Source organism: Molothrus aeneus, chromosome 7, assembly GCF_037042795.1.
Source record: "Molothrus aeneus isolate 106 chromosome 7, BPBGC_Maene_1.0, whole genome shotgun sequence".
Taxonomy (NCBI): domain Eukaryota; kingdom Metazoa; phylum Chordata; class Aves; order Passeriformes; family Icteridae; genus Molothrus; species Molothrus aeneus.
Genome location: NC_089652.1, coordinates 25622946 through 25646131, shown reverse-complemented (window position 1 = coordinate 25646131; position 23186 = coordinate 25622946). Strand labels below are relative to the sequence as shown.

The 23186-nt window shown below is 40.6% G+C and overlaps 1 protein-coding gene across 2 annotated transcripts in view; it reads left to right on the top strand.

Annotated features, from left to right (window-relative positions):
• Positions 1-23186, top strand: part of CNTNAP5 (contactin associated protein family member 5) — a 271512-nt gene that overhangs the window by 116496 nt on the left and 131830 nt on the right. Inside the window, exons 4-7 of one of the 2 annotated variants that reach the window (XM_066553687.1) lie at positions 3741-3888; positions 10773-10976; positions 12907-13091; positions 16612-16755. In XM_066553687.1, coding sequence (XP_066409784.1) covers positions 3741-3888; positions 10773-10976; positions 12907-13091; positions 16612-16755 — 681 coding nt within the window. Of the gene's footprint in view, positions 1-3740; positions 3889-10772; positions 10977-12906; positions 13092-16611; positions 16756-23186 lie in introns of those variants that run through there. The other variant, XM_066553688.1, reaches the window with a different exon arrangement.

The window sequence follows — 23186 nt, the reverse complement described above, 5'->3', positions numbered from 1 at the left end:
GCTCTTAAGTTTTCCAGTGACCATCTGTGGCAATTGGTATTATTCAATCAATGGTCTACAGCCCACAGGTGGTCCATAAAGCATCAAAAGGTGATCTGTATAGCAGTGGGAGTTGGAAGGGAAAATCAAAGCAATCCTGAAGGCACACACACAGTGATGCCCCATCGGTAGCAGCAAGCAGGGATGTGCCAGCAGCTCACAGAACCATCTCGTAGGCACAGATCAATGGGTACAGCACTGCCTGTGGATTTCCTTTCTCTAAAAGCGTCATTAGCTCTTTGCTTATTAGAGGAGCTTGAGAAAAAAAGTGCTCTAAGGGCAGTATTGGACCTCTGAATAATTTATTTTTACCAGTGTGGCTCTTTTGGTTTGGGAAGGATGTTTTTACATAGTCGCCCATCAAGTTTGGAGTGAACTAACTGATCTGGAGGCTGGATGTGAATAATTCTGGCTCTTGCTTGAGGTGTTGAGGGAAGATCCCTAGCAAAGATGCCAGTGGGTAGGCAGCGAGATTGACTCGCAGTGGGTGTGGTACAGCTGTGAATCTTTTCCCTGGCAAAACCACAACCTCCTTGATGGCACAGACAGTCTCTAAAGTTTGCTGGACTCCCCCATCTTGTTTCACAGTATTAAGGTGTACTTTTTCTTTTGTCTCTTACTTTTCACCTTCACTTTCACTCTAGTAACAGCTCTTTAAGCTTTTCTTCACAATTTGGAGGACTGGAAACCCTCTGTTCCTTTGTTGTTTATCTTCTTTCTTTTTTATCTTATTAAAGGTGAGACATTTACATAATCACAGGGCTCCAAGAACATGACCCTTTGGAGCAAACAAACAGAAAACAACAGTCTCCTTTATGCATCTTATATATCCATAAGTGTCTTACTAAAAATGTGAGGACTGCCACAGCTATGACTGTGAGGCTTAGTCTCTACTGACAGTTCCATTAGTTTCTTGTTCTGAAAAGAACAAGATTTTTCACTTGAAATATAAGGAAAAAAATCTAGGAAAAACTCTCTGCTGGAATTTGAAATTGGCTCCTATGTGAAAAGCAGTATGAGTAAGATCAGAACATATAGAACTACTGTTTGTTCCACTCCTCAAAACATATCTGTATTTGGTTAACTTTGAATTAACATCAACAAGAATCTCCATTAAAAAAAATATAGCTTATTTTATGAGAGGTTAGTTAACTGTCATATCATACTTGTAGAAAAGATCTTTTGCATAAAAAGTTCAGAGCTAGAGGTATAGGAAAAGCAAAGCTTTGAGGATGTCATGGTTTGACACTGGCACAATGCCAGTGCCCCCATGAAGATACCTTCTCCCTGGCCACATGGCTTTCCCCTCCCCCTGCCCAGCCAGCAGCTGGGCCGGGGGAGAGACCCGAACTCTTTCCTGCCGGAAACCCAAGAGGGCCCTCCCAGGGGAGAGCTCTGCTTTTAACCCCGTGTTCTCAGAGGCGTGTCCATGTCCCAATGGCCAGGTTAAATGCCAATATTAAAGTCTGAATATCCATTGGCCAAAAACACAGCATCCCAAAAAACACATTTCCTGTCAAACCACCACAGAGGACAACTGGGATAACCAAATTTTTCCCCTTTTCAGTCTGATAAGCTCCTAATAGAAATAACTTTACAGATCGGTAATGGATTAACCCCAACCATTACCTGAGCCCCACAGAGCTGCTCACTCTCCCTCTGTGGGTGGGGGAGAGAATTGGAAGATTAAACATGAGAAAACTCATGGGTTGAGATAAAGACAATTTAATGGGTAAAGCAAAAGCCAACCACACTTTTGCAAGCAGAACAATTCTCCACTTCCCATGCGTGGGGAGGTGTTCAGCCATTCTCAGGATAGCCAGGCTCCATCACATGTAATGATGACTTGGGAATACAAATTCCATCACTCTGAACATCCCTCTGTCCTTCCCCAGCTCTGTGTGCTGAGCACAGTGCTGCCAATGGGATGGGATATCCCTGTGGTCACCCATCTTCCCATGTCCCCCAGTCTCCTCGCCGGTGGGATGAGGAGCAGAAGAGTCCTTGACTCTGTGCAAGCACTGCTTGGCAATAACTAAATCATCTCTGTATTATCAATGCTGTCTCCAGCACAAATCCAAAACACAGCCCCATACAAACTACTGTGAAGAAAATTAACTACACTTCAGCCAAAACCAGCACATGATCACATGTTTTGAAGGGTGGTTTTTCAAGGAGGTAACTGGGATTGTGAGAGATCATTTCAGTAATGTTGTTCATCTTCAGATGCAGGCAATAACAGCAATGAAATGCTAAGAATGTTTTAGGAAGGGAGATATATGTGGTCTTTTGCGTTCATGACTGGGTGGAAAATAAGGCCTATTGTATATAGAAGAGAATTTCCCCAAGTTACAGTTTTTAAGGTGAAATGAAATGGTATATTTTCAAAGGATTGTGCCTTAGAGATGTTCCAGAATATTGTTTAATTAATATAGTTCTAATAAAACAAATGAATGCTGAGTTTAGTAAAACAGGAATACACTGAATTTGAGGTTTTGCACCATTTATAATAACATTTGGGAAAATGTTGGAATGCTTGCATTTGAGGAAAAAAATTGAGTGGAGATGAACCCCTAATCTCTTTAACACATCCTTCAACCATCAAAATGAATTGTAGGTCTGCTTTAATGGGCTTATTCCAATTTTGCTCACAATTACATTGTGTAGGTGAATGGTGCCAATTTTTGAACGGCAGAAGCAGTTTAAACGGGTACAACTTTTTGTGATGAAATTTTATGCTTACAAAATGCAGGACCTCCTTTACAAATATGGCTCTCCTGTGAGATTATGTTTTTGTGTGTTCTCTCTTTGCTTTTCATGTTTTACAAAACTGTTAGCTTCAAATTTCAATCCTAGCTGAATTACTGAAATGTTCTGAGGATTGCAGGAAGTCTGTGATATTCCTGGGCCAATATTACAGATAAGGGTGTAAAGATGAATTGAAAATGCTTCAGGCAGGAATACAGCCTTGAAGTTTTTCTGAAGGTTTGTCTTTGAAATCCCTCGGTCATTCTTCATCCATGAGAGAATTTCCTCTTGCTAAGTTATAATTCTGACTTGGGCCATTAATTTTGGCTTGCTGTTGCAGGCAATTAATTAAATAGGTAAGGAAAGAAATTAAATTATTATGTTTGCATGCTTTAGCTCTCTTGGGTGCAAACACAGTCAAAATGCTGATTCTCCTGTGTACTTACTCAGGCTTTTATCTCCTCCTGTTCCTTGCTTGAGCTTTCTGTTGGGTATCTGGAAGTCCTGTTCTTCTTCCCAGACTCTCAAGAACTTTAGTGGCTTGTGTCTATCATTTAGTTCTTCCATGAGTGCACCAAAGGCTAAATCAAGCCCCATCTTTCACTGTGATGACAGGACTCTGACTACTTTAGGGGTTGATGGAGTATTACAGTGCACAGGAATAGCCTGGCTTAGGAGAAATTGTGCAGCATCTTCAGCATCATCCCCATCTACAACCTGCTTTTGTTACTCTGTGTATACATCCCCACTCTGCTGAGGTGCTGCTATCTCCCTTGTTTCCCTTCATAAAAGATGCAGCACTTAGCAGAAAACTTGGCAATCAATTAAAATAATTTTAATTAATTTTTGAGACTAAGAATCGTGAAGAGGGGTGACAGTTCACAGCCTTTGTTCAGAGTGCTGCGTTCACCTCTTGTTGCTTAATGTCTCACCCAGGTTTTTTGTCTTTCCAGGTTTTCACAGGGAACAGCAATGCTGACAGTGTGGTTCACCACAAACTGCTGCACTCCGTGAAGGCTCGATTCTTGCGCTTCATCCCCCTGAAGTGGAACATTGGTGGGCGGATAGGACTGAGAGTTGAGGTCTTCGGCTGCTCTTACAGTAAGTGGCTGCATCTTAACCCACATTTTGTCAAAGAGCTTTTACTTGGCGCTGGTGGTGCTGTGGGAAGAGTGCAGTAAAAGTTTTATGAGTTAAAATGTAACATGAAACACATTGCCATTGTTTATTTTTTCTAGTAGTTGTTCTTGCCTTTCTGCCCAGGGATGTGGTCCCGTCTCACTCAGCTGGTGAGGCCTCCTCAGGGCTGAGCCCACCACAGAGCAATTTGCTGCTTCTGGGAGAGCCAGGCAGTCACATGCTGCAAAACCTCCTGCCCACAGAAGGTCACAAGGCTAATTGGGAGCTCTATAGGGCTATATTTGCCTGAACAGTTCATTTGTGAGCTTAAGGCCAGTTACCTAGTTGTGAAAATAAGGTGCTGTGGATTCTGCAGCTCTGGTTGTATTTGGAGTTGATGACTTCATAGCTTCAGAGGGCAGAGAACCTGTCTGCTGATTTAATTGCCTTTACACAACAGCTTTCTTTGGCCACTCTTAACACAAGATGGTCTTTGATGATACGGTCTGTAGTGTTTTGGGTTTTGGAGCAGCTGGTAAATATTGCTGGCTTGGGGTGTTTTGGTGACAAATCTTGTCATAGTGCTGCAGATGTATGACCTATGACTGTAGCAGACTGAATGTAACGCAAAAGGGCTAATGGTGATCCATTGCAGAAAATGGAAGTCCACTCATGAGGAAATACAAGTCAAATATTTATTTCTCAGGTGACTTTGTGTTCATTTCTGTTACTTGAGATGCTGCTGAAAATGGGGAAGATTTTGTTGTGGAGAGTTCAGGGGATTAACAGCATTTTACTGATAAATTTGGGGTGGTGTGGCCCAAGTGACCATTATGTGACACCACTGTACTGGTACATTTCCCCTTTTAGCTAAGGTCCTTATCTGTTCCTCTGTTCCTCCCAAGCACAGATAATGGGTTGTAGCAGAATAAGCATGAAAACTATTTGGGAGACAACCTAAATTCATCTAAGCTAAATAAAAGAGAAGTTTATTAAACTTTTTGAGTCACATGTTCCCACTGAACAAAGACACAACTCCAGGACTTTCTGAGGCCTTGTCACTGCCCATGGATCTTAGGACTGCTTCCCATGGTTTCACAGGAAGATTCTTATGATCTCTATGTAGGTCTATTACATCCGTTCAGCTTCTTCTAGATGCTGTTTGTCCAGCTGTACAGGCACTGTTGACTGACCTACAACCACCTGGTCTGGATGCACAGCCATTAGGGCAAGAGACCTTTTCCAGGTATTTTAGTGAACACGTAAACTGAAAGCTGAAATTCAGAATCAACTGCCTTTGGTGACATAATTCTGAAACAGCCAGCTAATCTTTTTTCAAGATCTTTCTTCTTCCAGACCTCTGCAGTGAAGAGTATAGTCCAAACAGTTGTGTAACAAATAGAACTTGAACTTTGGGAAGATTGAAACTTTTGTGGATGTTTTTTTCTTTTTTTGATAGTAGTCCATGTGATCTACTACATGAGCACTACTTTCATGTCAGACAGTGGTTGTGTTTTCTGTGATACGAAGAAGATTTCAGAATCACTTGCAGGCTGAGTTGCCTTGTCTTATCATCTAAGTCTTCATCTTTGTCCTGTACCCTGTAGTTGCAGGAAATAAAAGTGCTTGTGCAGAATTAAGGTATGAGATTAAAGCAAGCCAGAAAAGAAATAAAGGGATTCATAAAACTTTTACAGGGTGTTGAAATATTCATTCCGTTTATATAAATGTGCCATTCACATTTCTCTCTGGCAAATTGCATATGCCAAGCAATACCTGTCTACAAGTTGTGCTTATATAGTTTTACTGACTTGGCTACTCCTAACCCAGACACACCAGCACTGTACAAAAGATGTTTGATCATTTTTAAAATGTCATCTTTAGTGGTATACTGACAGAATATCTGCTGCAGATCCTGAGCTGGTGTACAACTACATAGATGCATTTTGTAAAGTTGATAGCAGACAGACTCATCCACTGTGTTCAGCTGTAGCATAAGAAATATTAATAATCTGGAAAAAAAATTTAAAATTGCAAAGCTTAAGTTTCTAGAAACAGGCTGTTGAACAAGCCAGAGAGGAAACTGAAACAGAAGAACAAGTGTATTGAATGTGCACCATCTTCATGCATGTATCTGTATGTACATGAAAGAAGGGATGAGATGCTGAGAGAAGAAACAGCATCAGCTGATATAAATCCATCTGTAAGAGCCATTTAGGGCCTCCCTGCTGCCTTTTTAGGTGAATGTGACAGTCTTGTGGCAGCAGAAGGCTCTATTATCTCATTTTTGGTGTATAACCCTCCTATGAAGTATTCTCTGCTCGAGAGGCCCCAGGAACACAATCCTGTGCTAACTTTTCCAAGTGCAGCTTTCATTGATGTCTGTTTAGTAGGGGGCACATGGCAGGCATCAGGTCTTGTAGGTCACCTGCCAGGTGACACTCTGCCAGGACACAGCAACAAAACATACTGAGGAATCCTGCTGAGTGCACTGGATGCCAAAGTGGGTAACAGCCTGTGATGGTACTGTGCTGCTGCTGAATGGCACTTGCTGTTGTTTATTGCTTCTGCTAGAAATAATTTACTATGAATTTACTCCTCAAGTCTCCCTGTCAAACAAAAGAGCTTTCTTTTTTCTTTTTTTTTCCTACTTCCCTTTTTCTTTTCACCCTCTATTTGGCTGCCAGTTGACATTGTTTCTTTGGAAAAATAAAAACATGTTTTGAACAGAAAAGCTATTTCAGATTATGAGTGTACCTGATCCTATCCCGTACTTATTGAATTTCCTGTGAAAAAAGGACTCCAAGGCCATCATATAAGCTGTAATTCACAGATAGCTTGCTAAATGTTCACTTTCTTTAGAAAGTATTTATTTAAATGAAATTGATTACATTTTTTAAATCCCTGTAAATATCTCATCTGGTATCCTCAAAATAGGATCTTGAAGATAGGAAGGAGATGATGATCTGAAAACATACATTAATGTTTCCTGTTCAGAAAAGGGCTGATGATGAGTTCTGTGGAAAGTTCCATGCAGAAATACGTGTAAGCCCTTGCTATCCCTTTGCAGCAGTGGCTCCAGCAGTGTATTTGTAACAGATAAGCAGAACTGCAGCAAAGGACATGCTCAGACAAATGGCAAACCAATTGCTTTTGATGTTGGAGGTGGCAAGGGGCGACAAGTGTATCTTTATACTTGGGAAAAGTCTTGTTAGCTTAGCACAAGAAAAAAGAAAATTGCTGGCACAATTGCTTTTATAGGATAAGATTGATAGGTGCATTGAAGATGCTGATCATATTCTATAACTGGTTAACAGCCCAAGGTGCATCAGCAGAATTGGGTGTATGTGCAGTTAACAGGTTGGGATACCACAGGAGAAACAATGATAGGGTGTGATACAGGGTGTCTTGTGAGAGCAGAATTCTTCATTTGCAGTTCAGGGCTCTGATTTCTCATATTTTGCTGTCATTGCTTTGGGGAATATGATCTGATATTGTGCCTTTTTATTTTTTCCTGGATTCTTTTTCTCTCTGTTTTTTCTCTTTTTTTTTTTCTTTTCCCCCACCTTCCTTCACCTTCTCCTTTGTCTTCCTATGAGATAGAAAATAAGTCATTGCAGAGAGCTGCTTAATGTCTGATGGTCCTTGACCAATCGTGTTTGTTATCAAATGCCCAAGGTAAATACCCAAATTATTGCTTACCAAAATGAAGCTGAGATTTTTGACAGGGATAAAGCTTCATGGCAGAACAGTCACCTCTGAAGTAGTCATCCACATGTATCCCTTGGTTTGCATGTCTGAGAGAGAGGTGGGCAGGGCTTTAGGGGCATTCAGGCCAGTAAGCTGTGAGTGGCCAGGGGACACATCTGTTCAGACCAGGAGTTGTCCTCTTCCCTTCTGCCAGGAGCTAAAGATTCTGTTCATTGGTGCAAGCTCAAGACTGAAAGTTCCTGTCTCACATGGCAACTGTTCCTAGAGTTATTCTTGGTTTAGAATAACTTTGTTAAGTAAATGTTCACTTTTCCCAAAGTCTCTAGGAGGAAGGACTTTCTTCTTGAGTATGGCTGTGTATCCTCTCTGCTACTGGGAGCAGATTGCTGCACGAGCAGGCTCTGTGCTCTCACTGCTGCCAGCCTGTCAACAGCCTTGTTGATGAGGACAGTATAGAGAAGAGCCCAGAATGAGTAAAGTCTGTCTTCAGGGAGCATAAGAACACCAGCAGGCAGTGCAGGATGAAATCACATGTTGTGTTTTAGTCTGTTATTGCTACAGATTTTCTGAGACTTGAAACATTTTGGATCCTCGTTCTCTTGCTGGAAGAGGGGTATGGACATACATGGACTACAGAAGCACTAAGCAAACACCAAGCAGGTTTTCTGGAGTGGCTGTTTTTAACAGGAACCAACGATTTGTTGTCATGCAAACTGCCACTAATGACTTTTGGCTGCCAGTGTTAGCATTTATTTGACATATTCTCGTTTCATTCAGGGCTATTTATTGGCCAATGTGCTCACAACTGATAATTAGTGGAGCAGAGCTTTTCAGAAACAAGTTTTCCTTTGTGATATGCTCTGTAAATGTCAGCAGTAGAGCTCTTCAAGAAATCACGTTATGCTGTGGCTTAATGGAGGGTTGAGAACAAGAACTGAAGTGTGAATTTAGATAGGCTGGAGCCTTGGATCTTAGGAATAAGATTTAAAAGGGCCACTTTTTGAGCAGCATTGAATCAGAGCGTCCTTGCTCCTGTAGTACCTTTGGTTTTAAGAGCTAGGAGAAAAATAAACTTTAGTTGCAAAATGCTCTGGAAATCAAAGACTGTAAATTCTTTATAAGCTATTTCCTAATTGCTGCCTGTGTTGAAATGAAACCATTTTTATAAGACACTTGTGATTTACTTTAACCAAATTGTAGTATTTAATGTATTTAGGGGAAATTCACAAGAACTAAACTACCAATTTAATTCCCTTTATAGAAACTGGCAGTCAAGGTGTCAATAGAGAGAAGTCAGCAATTCTGAAGAAGCTGTTTCATAACACCTAATTCAGAAGTTAAAAGCAGATGGCAGGAATACTTTCGTATTTGTGATAATTCCTAAACTAGCAACTGTTCCACAAATGAAGGGAAACAGCCTATTATAATTCTGACATCACAGATAAGAAGTTGGTCTTAGTTTATTGAAGAGTGAATTTTCCCCAGGACTGAGTTTCTTTGTAGTTTTAGTCTCATAAAAAAATCAGTTGCTTTCTGATTTGGCATTAAGTTGGCTATGGAGTTACAGAATTTTGCATCAAATTGAAATGTTGTGCTCCCTGTAAGTTTGTAAGTGTGCCATCAAACTCCTGTACAAACTGTCATACTGATAGGCAGAAATTTTCATGATAGTTTCCATGGTAACAAATTGTTAACAGCAGTTTTATTTTCTGAGCTTTTAATAGTTGTTAATTGCAGACCTCTTTGATTTTTTCACTAAAAAAAAAAAAAAAGAGAGAAAAAAAGGTTAAAACCCTCTCCCCCAGCTCTTATTATTTTTGGTTTTTAAAAAGGATCAGATGAAACTAGTGTTAATGCTTAAAAGGATAAAAGAGCTCTCAATGGAGTTTAGGTGACTTAAATGACTGACTTGAATCATGATACAGTTGCTGACAGGAAGTCTTGATCATATGAACCTCTCAGTTATTTTTCAGAAGCAAATAGAAAACTGATAGCTTTGGTTTATCCTTGAAATGTATGGTTTGCAAAGAGAGTCTACATTCTTTCTTCTTTGGCACTAGGAGGGTGTTACTTGTCTTTGTGCCTGTGCCTCAGTAGTTATGTAGTTTAGTAAACCTCTCTTCAAATTCTTCATTGTCTGGTATTCTTCATTTTTTCATATTTTTCTTAACAACAGAAAATACCAATTGACAAAATTGATACTTTATGAATAAATTGTGTCAAATTGCAGTTGGATAGAAATTGGAATTGAAGTAATGTATGTCAGTCAGATGTTTGTGTACAACATATTAGTTAAAAGTATTTAAAGCTACCTGAAATATTCTGGTTAGAGATACATTTAAAATTTTGTTTAAAAATATGTTTTGCTTAAAAGACTACTTTATAAAGCAGAGAGAGTACTTCAGGCTGCTGCTGCCAAAGAAAATATTAATTGCAAGTGAGGAACAGAAAGCTTGTTTCCTACCAGAGTGATTGGGATTTTAGAGGCTGGCTGAAGGGGAAAATATGTTTCTAATAGGATTTTCAAAGGTGTATAATCAGTTTAGATGCCCAGTTCCCATGAAATCTCTTCAAAAGCTTTTTGAATTGATATTTGACTATCCCTGCCAGCCTAGTCAATTTGCATGTGGAAACATGGCTGATAAATGCCCATCACAAGCAAACAGCCAGCCCTCGGTGGCTGAGGGGATCCTTATCAGAATGCAGAGGTGGATGCAGGCATGGCTGACATGCAGGAGCAGCTCAACAGACTCTTGTGAAGCTACAAAAGTGGAGTGAGTACTGAAGTGTTCAAGGTAATGAATAACATCCTGAATGCATTTGAGAGGAACAGCAAATGTGGCAAGGGATGTTCTGGAGATCTGAATATGATGGGAGGCACCTGTTCTGTTCTCAAAATTTAAATGAGAGAGAAGTGTTGTGGGAGGAAGGCAAGTGCAGAGGGGTTCTGGTTTTATCCTCGTGTTCCCTTTCTCCAGCAGAGGGAGAGGATGGAAATGGATGAAATGTGGTTGCCCAAATGACCTGTACATCCTGTGGATGTACACTCAGAACAACACCTGACTCCAAACTGTATTTGAAAAGATCCTGAAAAAAATACAATCCCTCTTCTGATGGTGCCCCTCCTTGCCATCTTGCCATTTTCTTTCTTCCAGAATCAGATATTGCAGACTTTGATGGCAGAAGTTCACTTCTCTACAGGTTCAATCAGAAGCTTATGAGCACATTCAAAGATGTAGTTTCCTTGAAGTTCAAGAGCATGCAGGGAGATGGAGTCTTATTCCATGGAGAAGGACAGCGTGGAGACTACATAACCTTGGAACTGCAGAAAGGGAAGCTCTCCTTGCACCTCAACCTGGGTAAGGGTAATTAGGATTATGGTTTTGCGTGGAAATCTATTATTTTTATTAGACAGTATCTGCAAACTAGCTGATATCAACAGAACATTCTGTGTGCCGATGTCATGCAGGACATGGTAGCTGAGTTAAGAGACTTTGGCTTCTCTAACTAGTGTTGAGCAAGGCAGAACTAGAACTGCTCAATGTGGCTACTTCTGATTCTTCACATAGCTCCTTTTTCTTTTTTTTTTTTAATTTTGCATGTGTGTGGGATTTTTATATTAATTTTAAGAACAGCATTCTCAGGAAGTGGCCTTTGGACTGCAGGAAAGGCTTATTTTTGGTTTGTGTCTAATTTTTTTCCATTCACTCACTGATTCAGAGCTGAGCTGAGAATAGAGAATTTCAATGATAACATTCTGGTCAAAACATTGTTCACACTGCTGTATGTTTCCTTCCTGAAAACTCTGAATATTCCTTCTTCAATATCTGTAAGGCCATCACTGTGCAATCATGTTGGATGAGAGCATCAGAGGAAAGGCTGGCTTAATTTTTTCCTGTAGAAGGATGCTTGTTTTTTTCCCTGATGGATACACTGAAGCACTTTGATAATGGTAGAGACTACTCCAGTAGGAATGATCATACCCCCCTCTTTCAGCCTTACTGCAAAATCTTCACTGGCTTCATCTGTGGGTGTCCCATGGTACTGGCCTCAGCAGTCTCTGCTGGCTCATGTTTCTCATACTGAGGGGTTTAAGTTGGGCATTTTTCCCCTTGTGCTTAATTATGTTTGTTTTAAAAATCAGTATCTATTTTCCACAGCTGTTGGACTTCATTTTTACATAAGCTCATTAATTGTTGGAGTCCCCAGGTTGTGCTTTCTTTCTTTCCTTCTTTCTTTTTCAGCAAAGTTTGGAAATAATAATGCATCATTCTCTGATTTGGAATTTGGATGTTACTTGAACCAAAATCTGTCCCAAAGCTCTGAATGGGGGAATCTACCCCACTGAATTGTCCTCTTACAAACTTTTTGTGCTAGGATAAGAATATACTACAGTTAATTATATTATGTAACTTCCAGAGGAGATACTGTTGTGAATGTGTATTCTGAGATGAGTTGGGTTTTTTCTTCAGCTGTAGCCCCAAGTGTACGAAATTTTAGCCATTTCAGGCCCTCTTTTTTGCATTCATATGTCATGACAAGGGTTTTGATGACTTCTCTTGAATCTGCTTGCATCTTGCCTGGTAATTTTGGAGCATGTGTTCTCTCCATTCCGTGGGAATGTAAAGGAGGATACACACTCCATTTCAGTGAGAGGCTCTGAAGTGTTCAGACATGTAGCCGGCTGGAAAACAGAAGAGTGCTTGAAATTACTGGGTTAAAATTGCCAGCCTAAATATTTTTATGATTTGTGATCTATACTTTTGGAGAGCTAGGCCATGTTTAAGAATTTTTATGAGCTGAACAAAACACTCTTGTTGCTTCACTGACTAGTGCCTTTTTTTTACACAATTTTCTTGTAAAAATGCAGAAAGCACAGAGTTGACAGTGAAGTGTCAGGATTGGTCTGTTGATGTGATAAGACAGAAGATTTTGGTGTTACCCAAAGGAAGCTCTTAAGCCACCAGGACCAAAAAGGCCTGGCAGAATCAAGGATACAAAGAAAGTACTAATGTCCAGCCTGCTGCAATGTGTGAGTGCAGCATCTGTAACACCTCCTGGTTCATCACAAGGATTTCACAGGGAAAAATATGTGTGTGGTGGGGGGTATACACACATGTGTGTGAATAAGAGACCCAAGGAATCTAAGGCAGTCTTTGAAAAGGATCTGTTTCCAAGAGCCCTGGCTTGCATCCTGGAACTCTGCTCCTTGCTTTCCTCGAGTCCCCATGCTCCAGTTAAGAGTCAGGAGGTAACTCTTGTGTCTTCTGCCTCTCTGTGCCACTCCAGGGGACTCCAACCTGCACTTCAGTAACAGCCACACCTCTGTCACCTTGGGCAGCCTCCTCGATGACCAGCACTGGCACTCAGTTCTCATAGAACGCTTCAACAAGCAAGTGAACTTCACAGTGGACAAGCACACCCAGCACTTCCGAACAAAGGGGGATTCAGATCACTTGGATATTGATTATGAGGTGTGTGAAGCCCTTTAGGTTATAACCTGTGAGTTGAGGTATGAATTGCTATAAAATGAATATGATGGAAAGCAACCACCCTGTGAGCTGTTTCTTTCCAGCCAAGATCATTATTTAATATTTCCTTCCTAGAGAGCTCCTTTCATACTTTAACAGCATAAACTATGTCAGTGTAATTCCATATATGGCAGAAAGTGGCAAACCTCTGTGCAAATAGGCATTGCATTATGTTTGCACTTCAAAGTATGGCAGACTTTGAATAAATGAGAAGTCATAGCCTGGGTTCTAGTCAAATGTTCAGGCAGCAGCTGTGTTATCATCTCCAATATGATTTTAATGGCATCACTGTGCACCATCCTTGCATTGAATTGAGCATGACTGTGGGGATTCCAGCTCTGAGTTGTCCCTCTATCCAGACACCACTTGCTTGAATTACAGCTCTCCACATAGAGATGAACAGGTGAAAATTATTGTATTCCCACCAGGAATGAAAGACCTCTAGTATGCAAGGAAGTTTTAGTGAGGTGGGTATCTATCTCTTCTCCCAGATAGCAAATGACAGGATGAGAGGAAATGGCCTCAAGTTGTGGCAGAGGAGGTTTAGATTGGATAGCAGGAAAATATTCCTTACTGAAAGGGTGGTCACACATTGAAATAGTCTGCCCTGAGAAGTGGTGGAATCATCATCCCTGGGAGAGTTCCAAAGATGTATGGAAGTGATACCTGGGGATATGGTCTAGTCATGAACATGAGGGTGCTGGTTGGACTCAGTCTCAGAGGTTTTTTCAATCTTAGTAATTCTGTGATTCTGTGACTCTCACAACCAGCAGCTTGACCCAGTTCCCTTCACATCTGAGCATGTTGCAGAGCATGCTGATCTAGGGAGCCAGAGCAGCTCAGCAAAGGAAACGTCCTGCCTTCCCATAAACCTGAGCCTGGTGTGCTCCCCTGTGATGAGACCAAGGTGTGGCAGAGTGCAGTTTATATCACCCCAGCAGTTCAGTGCCTATGGATGATAGTTGTTTAAAAAGTACCTTAAAACCCTAAATGTCATCATATCTGTATGCAAGGCAGCTCCTCATCTGTTGGCCATCGACGCAAATGCGTGCGAATTCCCCTTGTTCCTTTTTATCCCCTTGTGCTTGTCTGCCAAGTCTTCCTTGCCCACAAGGCTCAGTGTCTAGCTTGCACAGAGCCATCACCTTGTCTGGGTGTGTTGAGCTGGCATGGTTCACTGCTTCAGAGACCACAAGTTCCCCCTTTGCACTTTGAATTCATTTCTCTGGAAAGGATCATTTTCCGACACACCCAAGGGGAAAAAGCAGAAAGCTCAGCAGTGGCAGGTGCCTGCTCTCTCCTCTCATCTTCCAGATGAAATTCCTTTCTTTGCATTTCACAAAGCAGGGTGGAGAGAGTGGTACCTGTCCCCTCCACTTCTCTACCAAATCATAAGTACATTTAGTAGGTCAGCACTTGGAACAGTGGGATTCTGCAACAGCTTTAGGGTGAACTATTAGGGGACAAAACTGTAACTGCTTTTAAGATGGAGTTGAGAAAAGCCAAATAACTGAGTCATCAGCTTTTCTAATTTCAAAATAATAAAATTTCTTACCTCTTGCTTGGTGCCAACTAGGGGAAACTCAGGCTCCAATCTAATTTACAGAACATTTTTCCAGATGTTCAAAAATAGGGAACATGATAGAAAAGATCTCCAGGTGTTGTAAATCAGCATCACCACCAACTACTTTGGCACTCAGACCTTGTCCCCTGAGCTTAGTTTTTCAGTGTGTTTTTTCTCCATTTGCACTGAGAGAGTCTTTCAGTCAAATGTAACAGCAATGAAGTCTACTGAAAGTTTATCTCAGCACACTTTAGGGATTAAAGGCCTTATGAGGGCAATAAAATCATTACTTTCATAATTAAAATTATTACCAATCACAAAGGAAACTGTTTTCTTAATAATGCTTTGGTGTAATTGATATTGATTTTTCTTCTGGTTTTGAAACCCCAGTACAGAGTCCCTAAGCAGGAGACTTGAAGAATAGAACATGAAAGAAGGAAAGTCTGGCCTCTTAGAAAGAACTAATGATTCTCACTGGAAAAAAACCAAACATTTCTACCAGATAAGCCCTCATGCCAATAACAAACCTGCAAGTGATGTAAAGTAGCAGTCTGTTCACTCTTTATTTCTCTGAAGTGATCAATTAAAACAACTGAGGTGCAAGTTCATTAAGAACTTGTTTTCAAGTAAATGTTTTCAAGGTTACCCAGGGAGGTTTCACTTGCTTATGTATCCCAGCTTGTTAGGTGAAGTGGGAGGAAAAATAACCCCCAAATTGCCCTTTATTTTTGTAATAATGAGCTGAGGTAAGGCTTTGGGAATTGTGACAGGGGAATAGGGCTGACCAGGTTCCAGGAGCTGTCAGCCTGTAAGCAGTGCCACACAGCAGTGCATGCTCTTGCTGCAGTGGATGCAGCAGGATTGCAGCACAGGTCCTGATCAAGTGGGCTGCAGGATCCCCATCTGCATTATATCACTCACCATGCTGCTGGCTGTGATGGGAAAAATGAGTAAAACTTTAGTGGTACCACCAGTAATGCTTTGCCAGAAAGGTCAGTAAAGTTAATTAGAAATGAGCTGTGACATTTGGAAAATGAAGGCAGGATTATCAGAATTTTTTGGGGTTGTGGAGTCTGGTTTTCTTTCTTTTCTTCAGAATCTAAACAATTATGCTGTGTTTGGGCAGCTTAATTTTCGTAGGCTCTTTGTCCTCCCAGGGCTTTCAGCCCTCCAGTTGAGTGAGGAGCTGTAACCTGCACAGTGTTAACATCTGCCAGGACTGAGACAACAGCACAGCAGAACTTTTGAGCAAATGTGTAGCCTGCAAAACTCCATTACAAAGCTCAGTCCCAAATGCCACATGGACAGTTGTAAAGACCAAAGCACAGTGAAACTGCAAGGTGCAAATGGGGTACTTGTGTATGTGATAGTGCCCTTCTCTGGCTGAAACCAGAACTGCTCAACACGTGCCTGGTGGAAAGGAGTGACCGCAGCTCCCAGGCAAACCCAGAGCTCTGAGGGCAGGGAGAGTTTATTCCCCCATCACTCAGAGGTTCCTGAGCACTGTGGGCCCCTCTGGGCCAGTGGGGCTGTGGGTTGCACACTGTGGGAAGGTTTCCTTGTGTGTGGGTGTTTCTGGGAGGGGAGCTGGTGGCACTAGGATGCTGTGCCAAGGCACTTCAGAGCTGCTCCCAAAGCAGTGAGCTCTCTGTGCCAGAAGTGTTTCTCCAGCAGCAGAAATGCAATGGGAGCTGTGATTTCCCCTAAGAGGTGGTCAGGGCCTGCCTCATGCTCCTAGTGATGTTGTTAGTGGGAATTATTTCTTAAATAATATCCCAAGTGGATGAATGGAGTGGGGCTCTGCTGTCCTGCTTTTGGGGTGATAACACAATGTAATATGATATATATGTACACATACATATATAATCTAAATAATGCCGTTCTTATTCTTTCCAAAAGCTCAGTTTTGGAGGGATTCCTGTCCCAGGGAAGCCAGGAACCTTTCAGAGGAAAAATTTCCATGGGTGCATTGAGAACCTGTACTACAACGGAGTCAATATAATTGACCTGGCCAAAAGACGCAAACCTCAGATCTATACTGTGGTAAGAGGCAGTGCCATGTGCTTTCCTTCTTTGCTTCCCTGCTTTTTGTGCTCTCGTGGTGCTGCTGGCTGCATTGAATGAGCAGAGTTCAGATTTGGATGGCTGTGGGCATAATTAGCTTGTTAAAATGATATTGCTGAGGTTAACACCAGCCAGCACTGGCTCCTGTGGAGAGAGTTATTGAGAGACATGTGGAAACCAATGCAATTCTCTGATTTTCCTGGTGTATTAGAATTTGCTTGGGGAAACATTTTAATTTTTTTTTCCAATATAAAAATGTGTATACTTAATGGCATGATAGAAGTCATAGAGATTTTTTTTCCTGGTTAATTCAGATAAAATCTTACTTTTTGAACTATTTTCTGTCAATGTTGGGAAGTACAGCGCTAGCAGAATTCTACTTTGATACTTCAGTTCATATTATAGAGGAGAAAAAATACTCCTGTTATCACTGGAAATAGTTTTCTTTGTGCTGCTCCTTATATTCAATGTATTGGCAGTTCTGAGAGCCATTGACTTTGTACTACTGTCTCTAAATGTGGAATGGTAGGGGTAAAGCAAGAGGAACTACAGTTTTATCCAGCTTGATAGCATAAACCACAAATATAACTTAACACATAGTAATGTCCAAAATTACAGATACATTTAAATATATCACAAAAATAACAAACATTTCATTTTGTAAGAAGAGTGAACTACACTCCCACAGCCTTGACAAACTATATTTAATTCAACTCTGTTCAGCTTTTGTCTTACTCCTACACTGTGCTTTGATAAATGCCTTTTGGCTAACACTGTGTCTTTGGAGAACATGGAGATGAAACTCCTTCTAGCTCCCATGGCATCTTCTAGTTTGTAGCAATGTGTATGAAAACACAGAACCTAAAACAAAGCAAGCCAGAAGACCAAGGAAGTTCTTTCTGTGCTTTCCCTGCCTAGGGCAAGGCTGAATAGGCAGGGAGCTGGAAAATGGAACGGTGATGGGTGAGAAGTTCCTCACTGTGTTGTTGGCAGTCAAGACTGCCTCCAGGATCCTCCCCTGGGACTGAGAGACTTTGCTTTAATAATCTTGAGTTTGATTGTTCTGACTGAGGACTCAAAGGCAGAAATCCTATGAGCTGTGTTAAATTGCTCTTCCCCTCAGCTTACTTTCTAATGGGGGAGCAAAGAGCCTTTGTCCGCTTCTTAAGTCATTAAACAGCTGCTTGTTTTGCTGGTTGGGTAATGGGGAAGGCTTTACTAAAGGGGAAGAGCAAAATTTTGCAATGCACTTGTTCTCAGAAGGGCATTGTCTGGGTGTAAGTGGCTCCAAGCAGTGAAACTCTGTTATCACTACACTTGGCTCAGACAATGCTAGATGAAAGGTCTAGGAATCCCATTCCTTCTCTCAGTTTAAGGTAGTGGTGATGTGCCTCCACCCTTCAATCTCTTTCACATAAGTGATGATTTAAACGCCGTGGTTTCCAGAGGCAGGCTGCTTACTGCATTTGCCAAGGTTTATGAGCTGCTCTGTGCTGTATCTGTGACGCTTGGGTATGCAAAGTGTGTGGAGAGGTTGCCATGCTCAGAGTGCCTCATACTCTTAGATGAACATCCCTCTATTGGAAATGGGCCCTGTAAATATCTTTTCCAATATTCTTTGCATCCCAGCTGTTTCTAGCAACTCTCAGGTACTTCTAGGTTGTTCAGGATGATCCTGTTTCCCTTTTCTACTCTTCCTCACTCATTAGCAATTAACTTCCTCAAATTAAAATAACTTGTTCTTGTTAAATCTAGTGTTTTGCCTGCCGGAGTTACTCTGCACTAAATGCTTTTACTCAAAGTGCATTGAGGTTTTCAAGCAACAAGCTCTATCCACAGGGAGCTGCAAGCTTCTCTGCTTCATGTCTTTGTAGTCACTAAGGTCATCTGAAGTGGAAATGCAATGAAAGGATCAGCACAGAAGAATGATTTAAATGTAACAGGGACTTGGAACTACTCCTTCCAAAAATATGTTACCTATTTATGTCCTCTGTCCACAAGTTGGAGATCACCTGAGATGGTTCTGTGTTGTTAATCCCCAAAATACCTTTGTCTTTTAGCAAAAGATATTTGATGACAAACTGGTTAGTTTGGGATTAGAAAGCCATTAATGCTTAGAGATACCAGTTTTTGCCTCCAAATGCAGGCAGACTTCAACAGTCACTCTCTGTGCCTTTGCGAATGTTGCCACAGTCAGTGAGCCAAACTTAGGGGTTTTCATACATAGCAGCTTTGGTTTTTTTCTATTTGTGACATCCTCCACACAAGCAGGAGAATGATACCCCAGCTTTGGAGGTATAGGTTTCCTCTCATGATGTAGTTCCTCACCCATATAAATAATGGTCCCAAATCAGCTGCATTTAAAGTCAGAGGAAGAAACTACAGGTTGTCAATAGCAGAGTGCTGTAGTTTGTACTGTACTCTTGGGTGGTGGCTGTGATTATCATTCTGCCTGTTCTTTTCTGTAACTCATTTGCAGTTTTCAGGCTTGCAATAAATGCCCTTGAGAAGGCATCTCAAGATTATGAGGCAGCCTGTCTCTTTGAACTGGAACTTGCCTTCAGAATTCGATTTTTGTATTGCCTGATACCTAACCTCCCTACATAGCACTGTCTGTTTGGACAGGCAATCTTTCTTCTCTCTGGGGTTTCTTCTGTCCCTGATGGCATGTTGTAGGCTTTGTGGCTTTTTGGGTTTAGGGGTGTTTTTTGGTTTTTTTGGTTTGGTATTTTTTGGTTTGGCAGGTTTGATTTTTTGTTGGGTTTCTTTTGAGGTTTTCTGTTGGATTGGGTTTTTTTTGGGGGGGGGATGGGGGAAGGTTTGTTGTTTTGTTTGTTTGGGGTTTTTTGTTAATTTTGTTTTCCCTTCCCTTGATCATTGAATGTGGAGCAAGATACGGAATCTTTTATGTGCTTTTCAAGTGATTACTGCAAAAGGTTATGAGAAGTCAAATTTCTGTAATTAACCACTGTCATGGTCCTAGGGTAGACCCTGGGGAAACCTCATAAAATGCTTTAAAATAGTAATCTAAAGGCTTGCCCTATTTACAAAATGTCTTCTCAGCACAAGAGAAGTGCAGACTGCTCATTATGAGAAATCATACAGCAGTTACACTTCTTGGGCAATTAAGTAGGGGCAAGAAAATATGCAAGTAAGAGCCACATTTACAAGAAGCAGAAGGGAAAGTTTTCTTCACAGAAGGAAATTTTATCTCTTGATAACTGGATGGAGAAGTCTTCATTGAGGGATTTTGTGCTTGTTAAGAGTATACGTAGATGCAAGAAGAGATGGGGCAAGTTTTAGGAAAACAAATCCATTGAGAATTGCTAAATGCATCTGGTTGAGGGAGGACATAAGAGAAAACAATAGCTATAGCCTCCTGCAAATATAGAATCCATTCCACCATGGATGGGTGGAATCTAGCACCATTAATGCTAGATTCTGGTTGCACCTTTAGAAACTGCTCGAATGTGACCTGTGGCCAGTATCTTAACTTGTTTTTGTGCTTCACTGATTTGTGATGCCAAAATGGAAGTTGTCTAGCTCATGAAAAGAAATGAGGAGATCATGAAAAGATGCTGTGTTTGGTCTTCTCAGTGTTCCACCCTACTTACTCACTGAAATTGAGTAAAACACGATCTCCCTTTCTCTTCCATTACCTCTGGCTAATAGAAATTGGAGTTGCATTTTTGTTTAGCAGAGCAAAGCCTGTGCTGGCTCCAGAGGAGTGCAGGGTACTGTAAGGCAGAAGTTGTCAGCTCTCAGGTATGCTTGAATTTCTACGCTGGCCTGCCATGCTGAATGTGAGAGTGACAGCTCAGCACAGCGAGGGATGTGGTGACATGTAAATGTATCACTGTAGTGCCTTGGGGAAATAACCAATTGCCAGCATCAAAGAGCAAGGAAAGATACCTAGTGACAGGAGAATGTAAACTAATAATTCATTCTCTTTATAGAGAATCCAAACATGCTATTTTATTAAGCTGATTTGAGATACCTTCATCCTGAGAAGAATTTACTTGTCTGTGAATGTCTTGTTCTACCAAAGTGCTCTAGCAAGTGTTGATCTATCTGTGAACATCAGGCTGGTGATTTGTGAAGGCCCCTCCTAAGGTTTGGAGAATCACAAGTTAGATTTTTTTTCCTATTATTGGTGCTCCAATAAGACTATAGGAATCCTATATAAAAAATGTTGGAAGTTTTCAGTGACATTTTTCACAACTTTCTGTGGACCAAGATGAATTTCTAAAAAAATAAATTTTGTTCAATTATTTAATGAAAGTGTTGGGTCACATAATTAAAGAGAGAATGGAATTTGTTATTTTTTAGATAAGGCAGGTGAACTCAGATTCTAGAAATATTTGGTTCTTTTAACAACAGGTTTTTATATTTTCTTCTATCTTTCTTTGTGGTCTCTGGGTCTTCAGAGGAGTCTCCTTTGCATTCTACCTGCAATGTGGAATAGCAAGGAAGTCTATATAAATAGCATTCATTCTAAGGTCCTATTTTATTGTTCCTGAAGGGTATAACAGGATTATTTTGAAAGAAATTAAGTGTGTCACCTCAATTGAGGTTGTGAAATAAAGTCTATTTAAATAACATCTTTCCCATTGATTTCAGTTGGCTTTGTCCACAATTCTAAAGAGTTTCAGCTTGCAAATGTATAATCCAGCACATAGCTGCATTAATAAACTCTCCTTGATATAAAAGTTTCTTTGTGTTAGGATTTTGATAGTTGTGATGGCAACAAATGAAGCAAGTATTTCGGGGAGAGAGACCATATTTTTTAATAATTCTGGATGACATGCAGAAAAAAATGACATGTTTCTGAGCAAACAAGGCTTTTTTGAGAGTCATCAGACTTCAGCAAATTACAGGTTAGAAACAATTGTTCAGGGTTTCATTTATTACATTATCTGGCTAGTCAAATTGAATGAATAGGGCAGTTAGGGCCTGCTGAGCAGAGGAGGATGTTTCAAGGTGGGAGGTGATAAGGCTGTTAGTCCCTGTAGGAGAGGAAGAGAGATGGCTAATTATTGTCATAGGAGCTAGCAGGGGATAAGGAAAATGGGAGAAAATGTAATTTTCTGCAAAGCCAAGGCTTTAGTATATTTTTAAAGGTCTTATTCCTATTGGTAAGGCCTTAGGAACTCTTTGGCACTTGGCATAACAGAAGCTGAGCCCATCACAGTCAGGAGCCTGGATTGTGTGCAGTTCACACCAACCATTTAAGCTGGTGTTGTGCTATGATACACAGATAATTGGAATTTAAAAGAGGAAAATCTATTAAAGGAAACTAATACATAAAAAAAAGAAAAATGCTGATAGGAATTGCCTTCCATACACTTTTCTTTTTTAAGTTAGATGTGATTCTGTTTTCATAATAATAATGAAGGAAAAAAATCTCATTGCTGCTGCATTTTGTTCTAGGCAATAAAAACTAATAAGCTGTAGATCACTTTACCTTGAAGTGGAGCAAAATTGGACTTGGACTGTAATAATTTGCCAGTTTGATCTAACACATCTATCTTATTCACTTCTAGCAAGGTGAATTTGAGAGGCTGGCTTATTCACTTCTAGCAAGGTGAATTTGAGAGGCTGGCTTCATTCCTACTTGTTGCTTAAAGTGAATATTCTCCCTCACCAGGAGGTTGGGTGTGGGTGAGATCTTGGGAGGAGACGAAGCCAGGACAGCTGATCCAAACTGACCAAAGGGATATTCCACACCAAATGAGTCTGCTCAGCAATAAAAGCCAAGAGAAAAAGGAAGGCATTCATTATTGCAGAGCAACTTCTACACATGCTGAAGCCCTGCTTCCTAGGAAGTATCTGGGCATCATCTGCTCATGGAAAGTAAAAATTAAGTATTTTGTTTTCCTTTGCTTCTGTGTGCAGCCTTTGCTTTATTGAACTGCCTTTCTTTTGACACAAGAGCATTTTCTTCCTAGCATCCAGACAAAGTCAATACACCACAGAGAAAAAATATTAAGTGGTCACTATTTTCTGTGTATGTGTGTTTCCTCCTGTGGTTTTTTTTCCCCCTTTTCCTGTCTGAGAAAAACAATGTAGAATGTTTCCAAAATATTTCTGTATTTGCTCTCATCTTTTGTCAGCATCTCTTAACTATTGCACCATGAAATGAAACAGTAATGTACAGTCACTATGGGCATAAAAATGCTAAAATCCTTTGTTCTGCTTCTGACCAGTGACACAGTCATTTTAGGAGTCTGAGATAAAGAACATTCAGAAAGGTCCAGCCAAGCATCTAATCCCTTTTTCTCTCATGTTGTCACAATGTTTCAGTTTCTTCTAAGCCTTCTTTATTTTTTGTTAAATGTTACTTTCTCTCCATTGGGGATATAATTTTAATGTAAACAACTTAAATCAATGTGATAAACAATTAACATTTT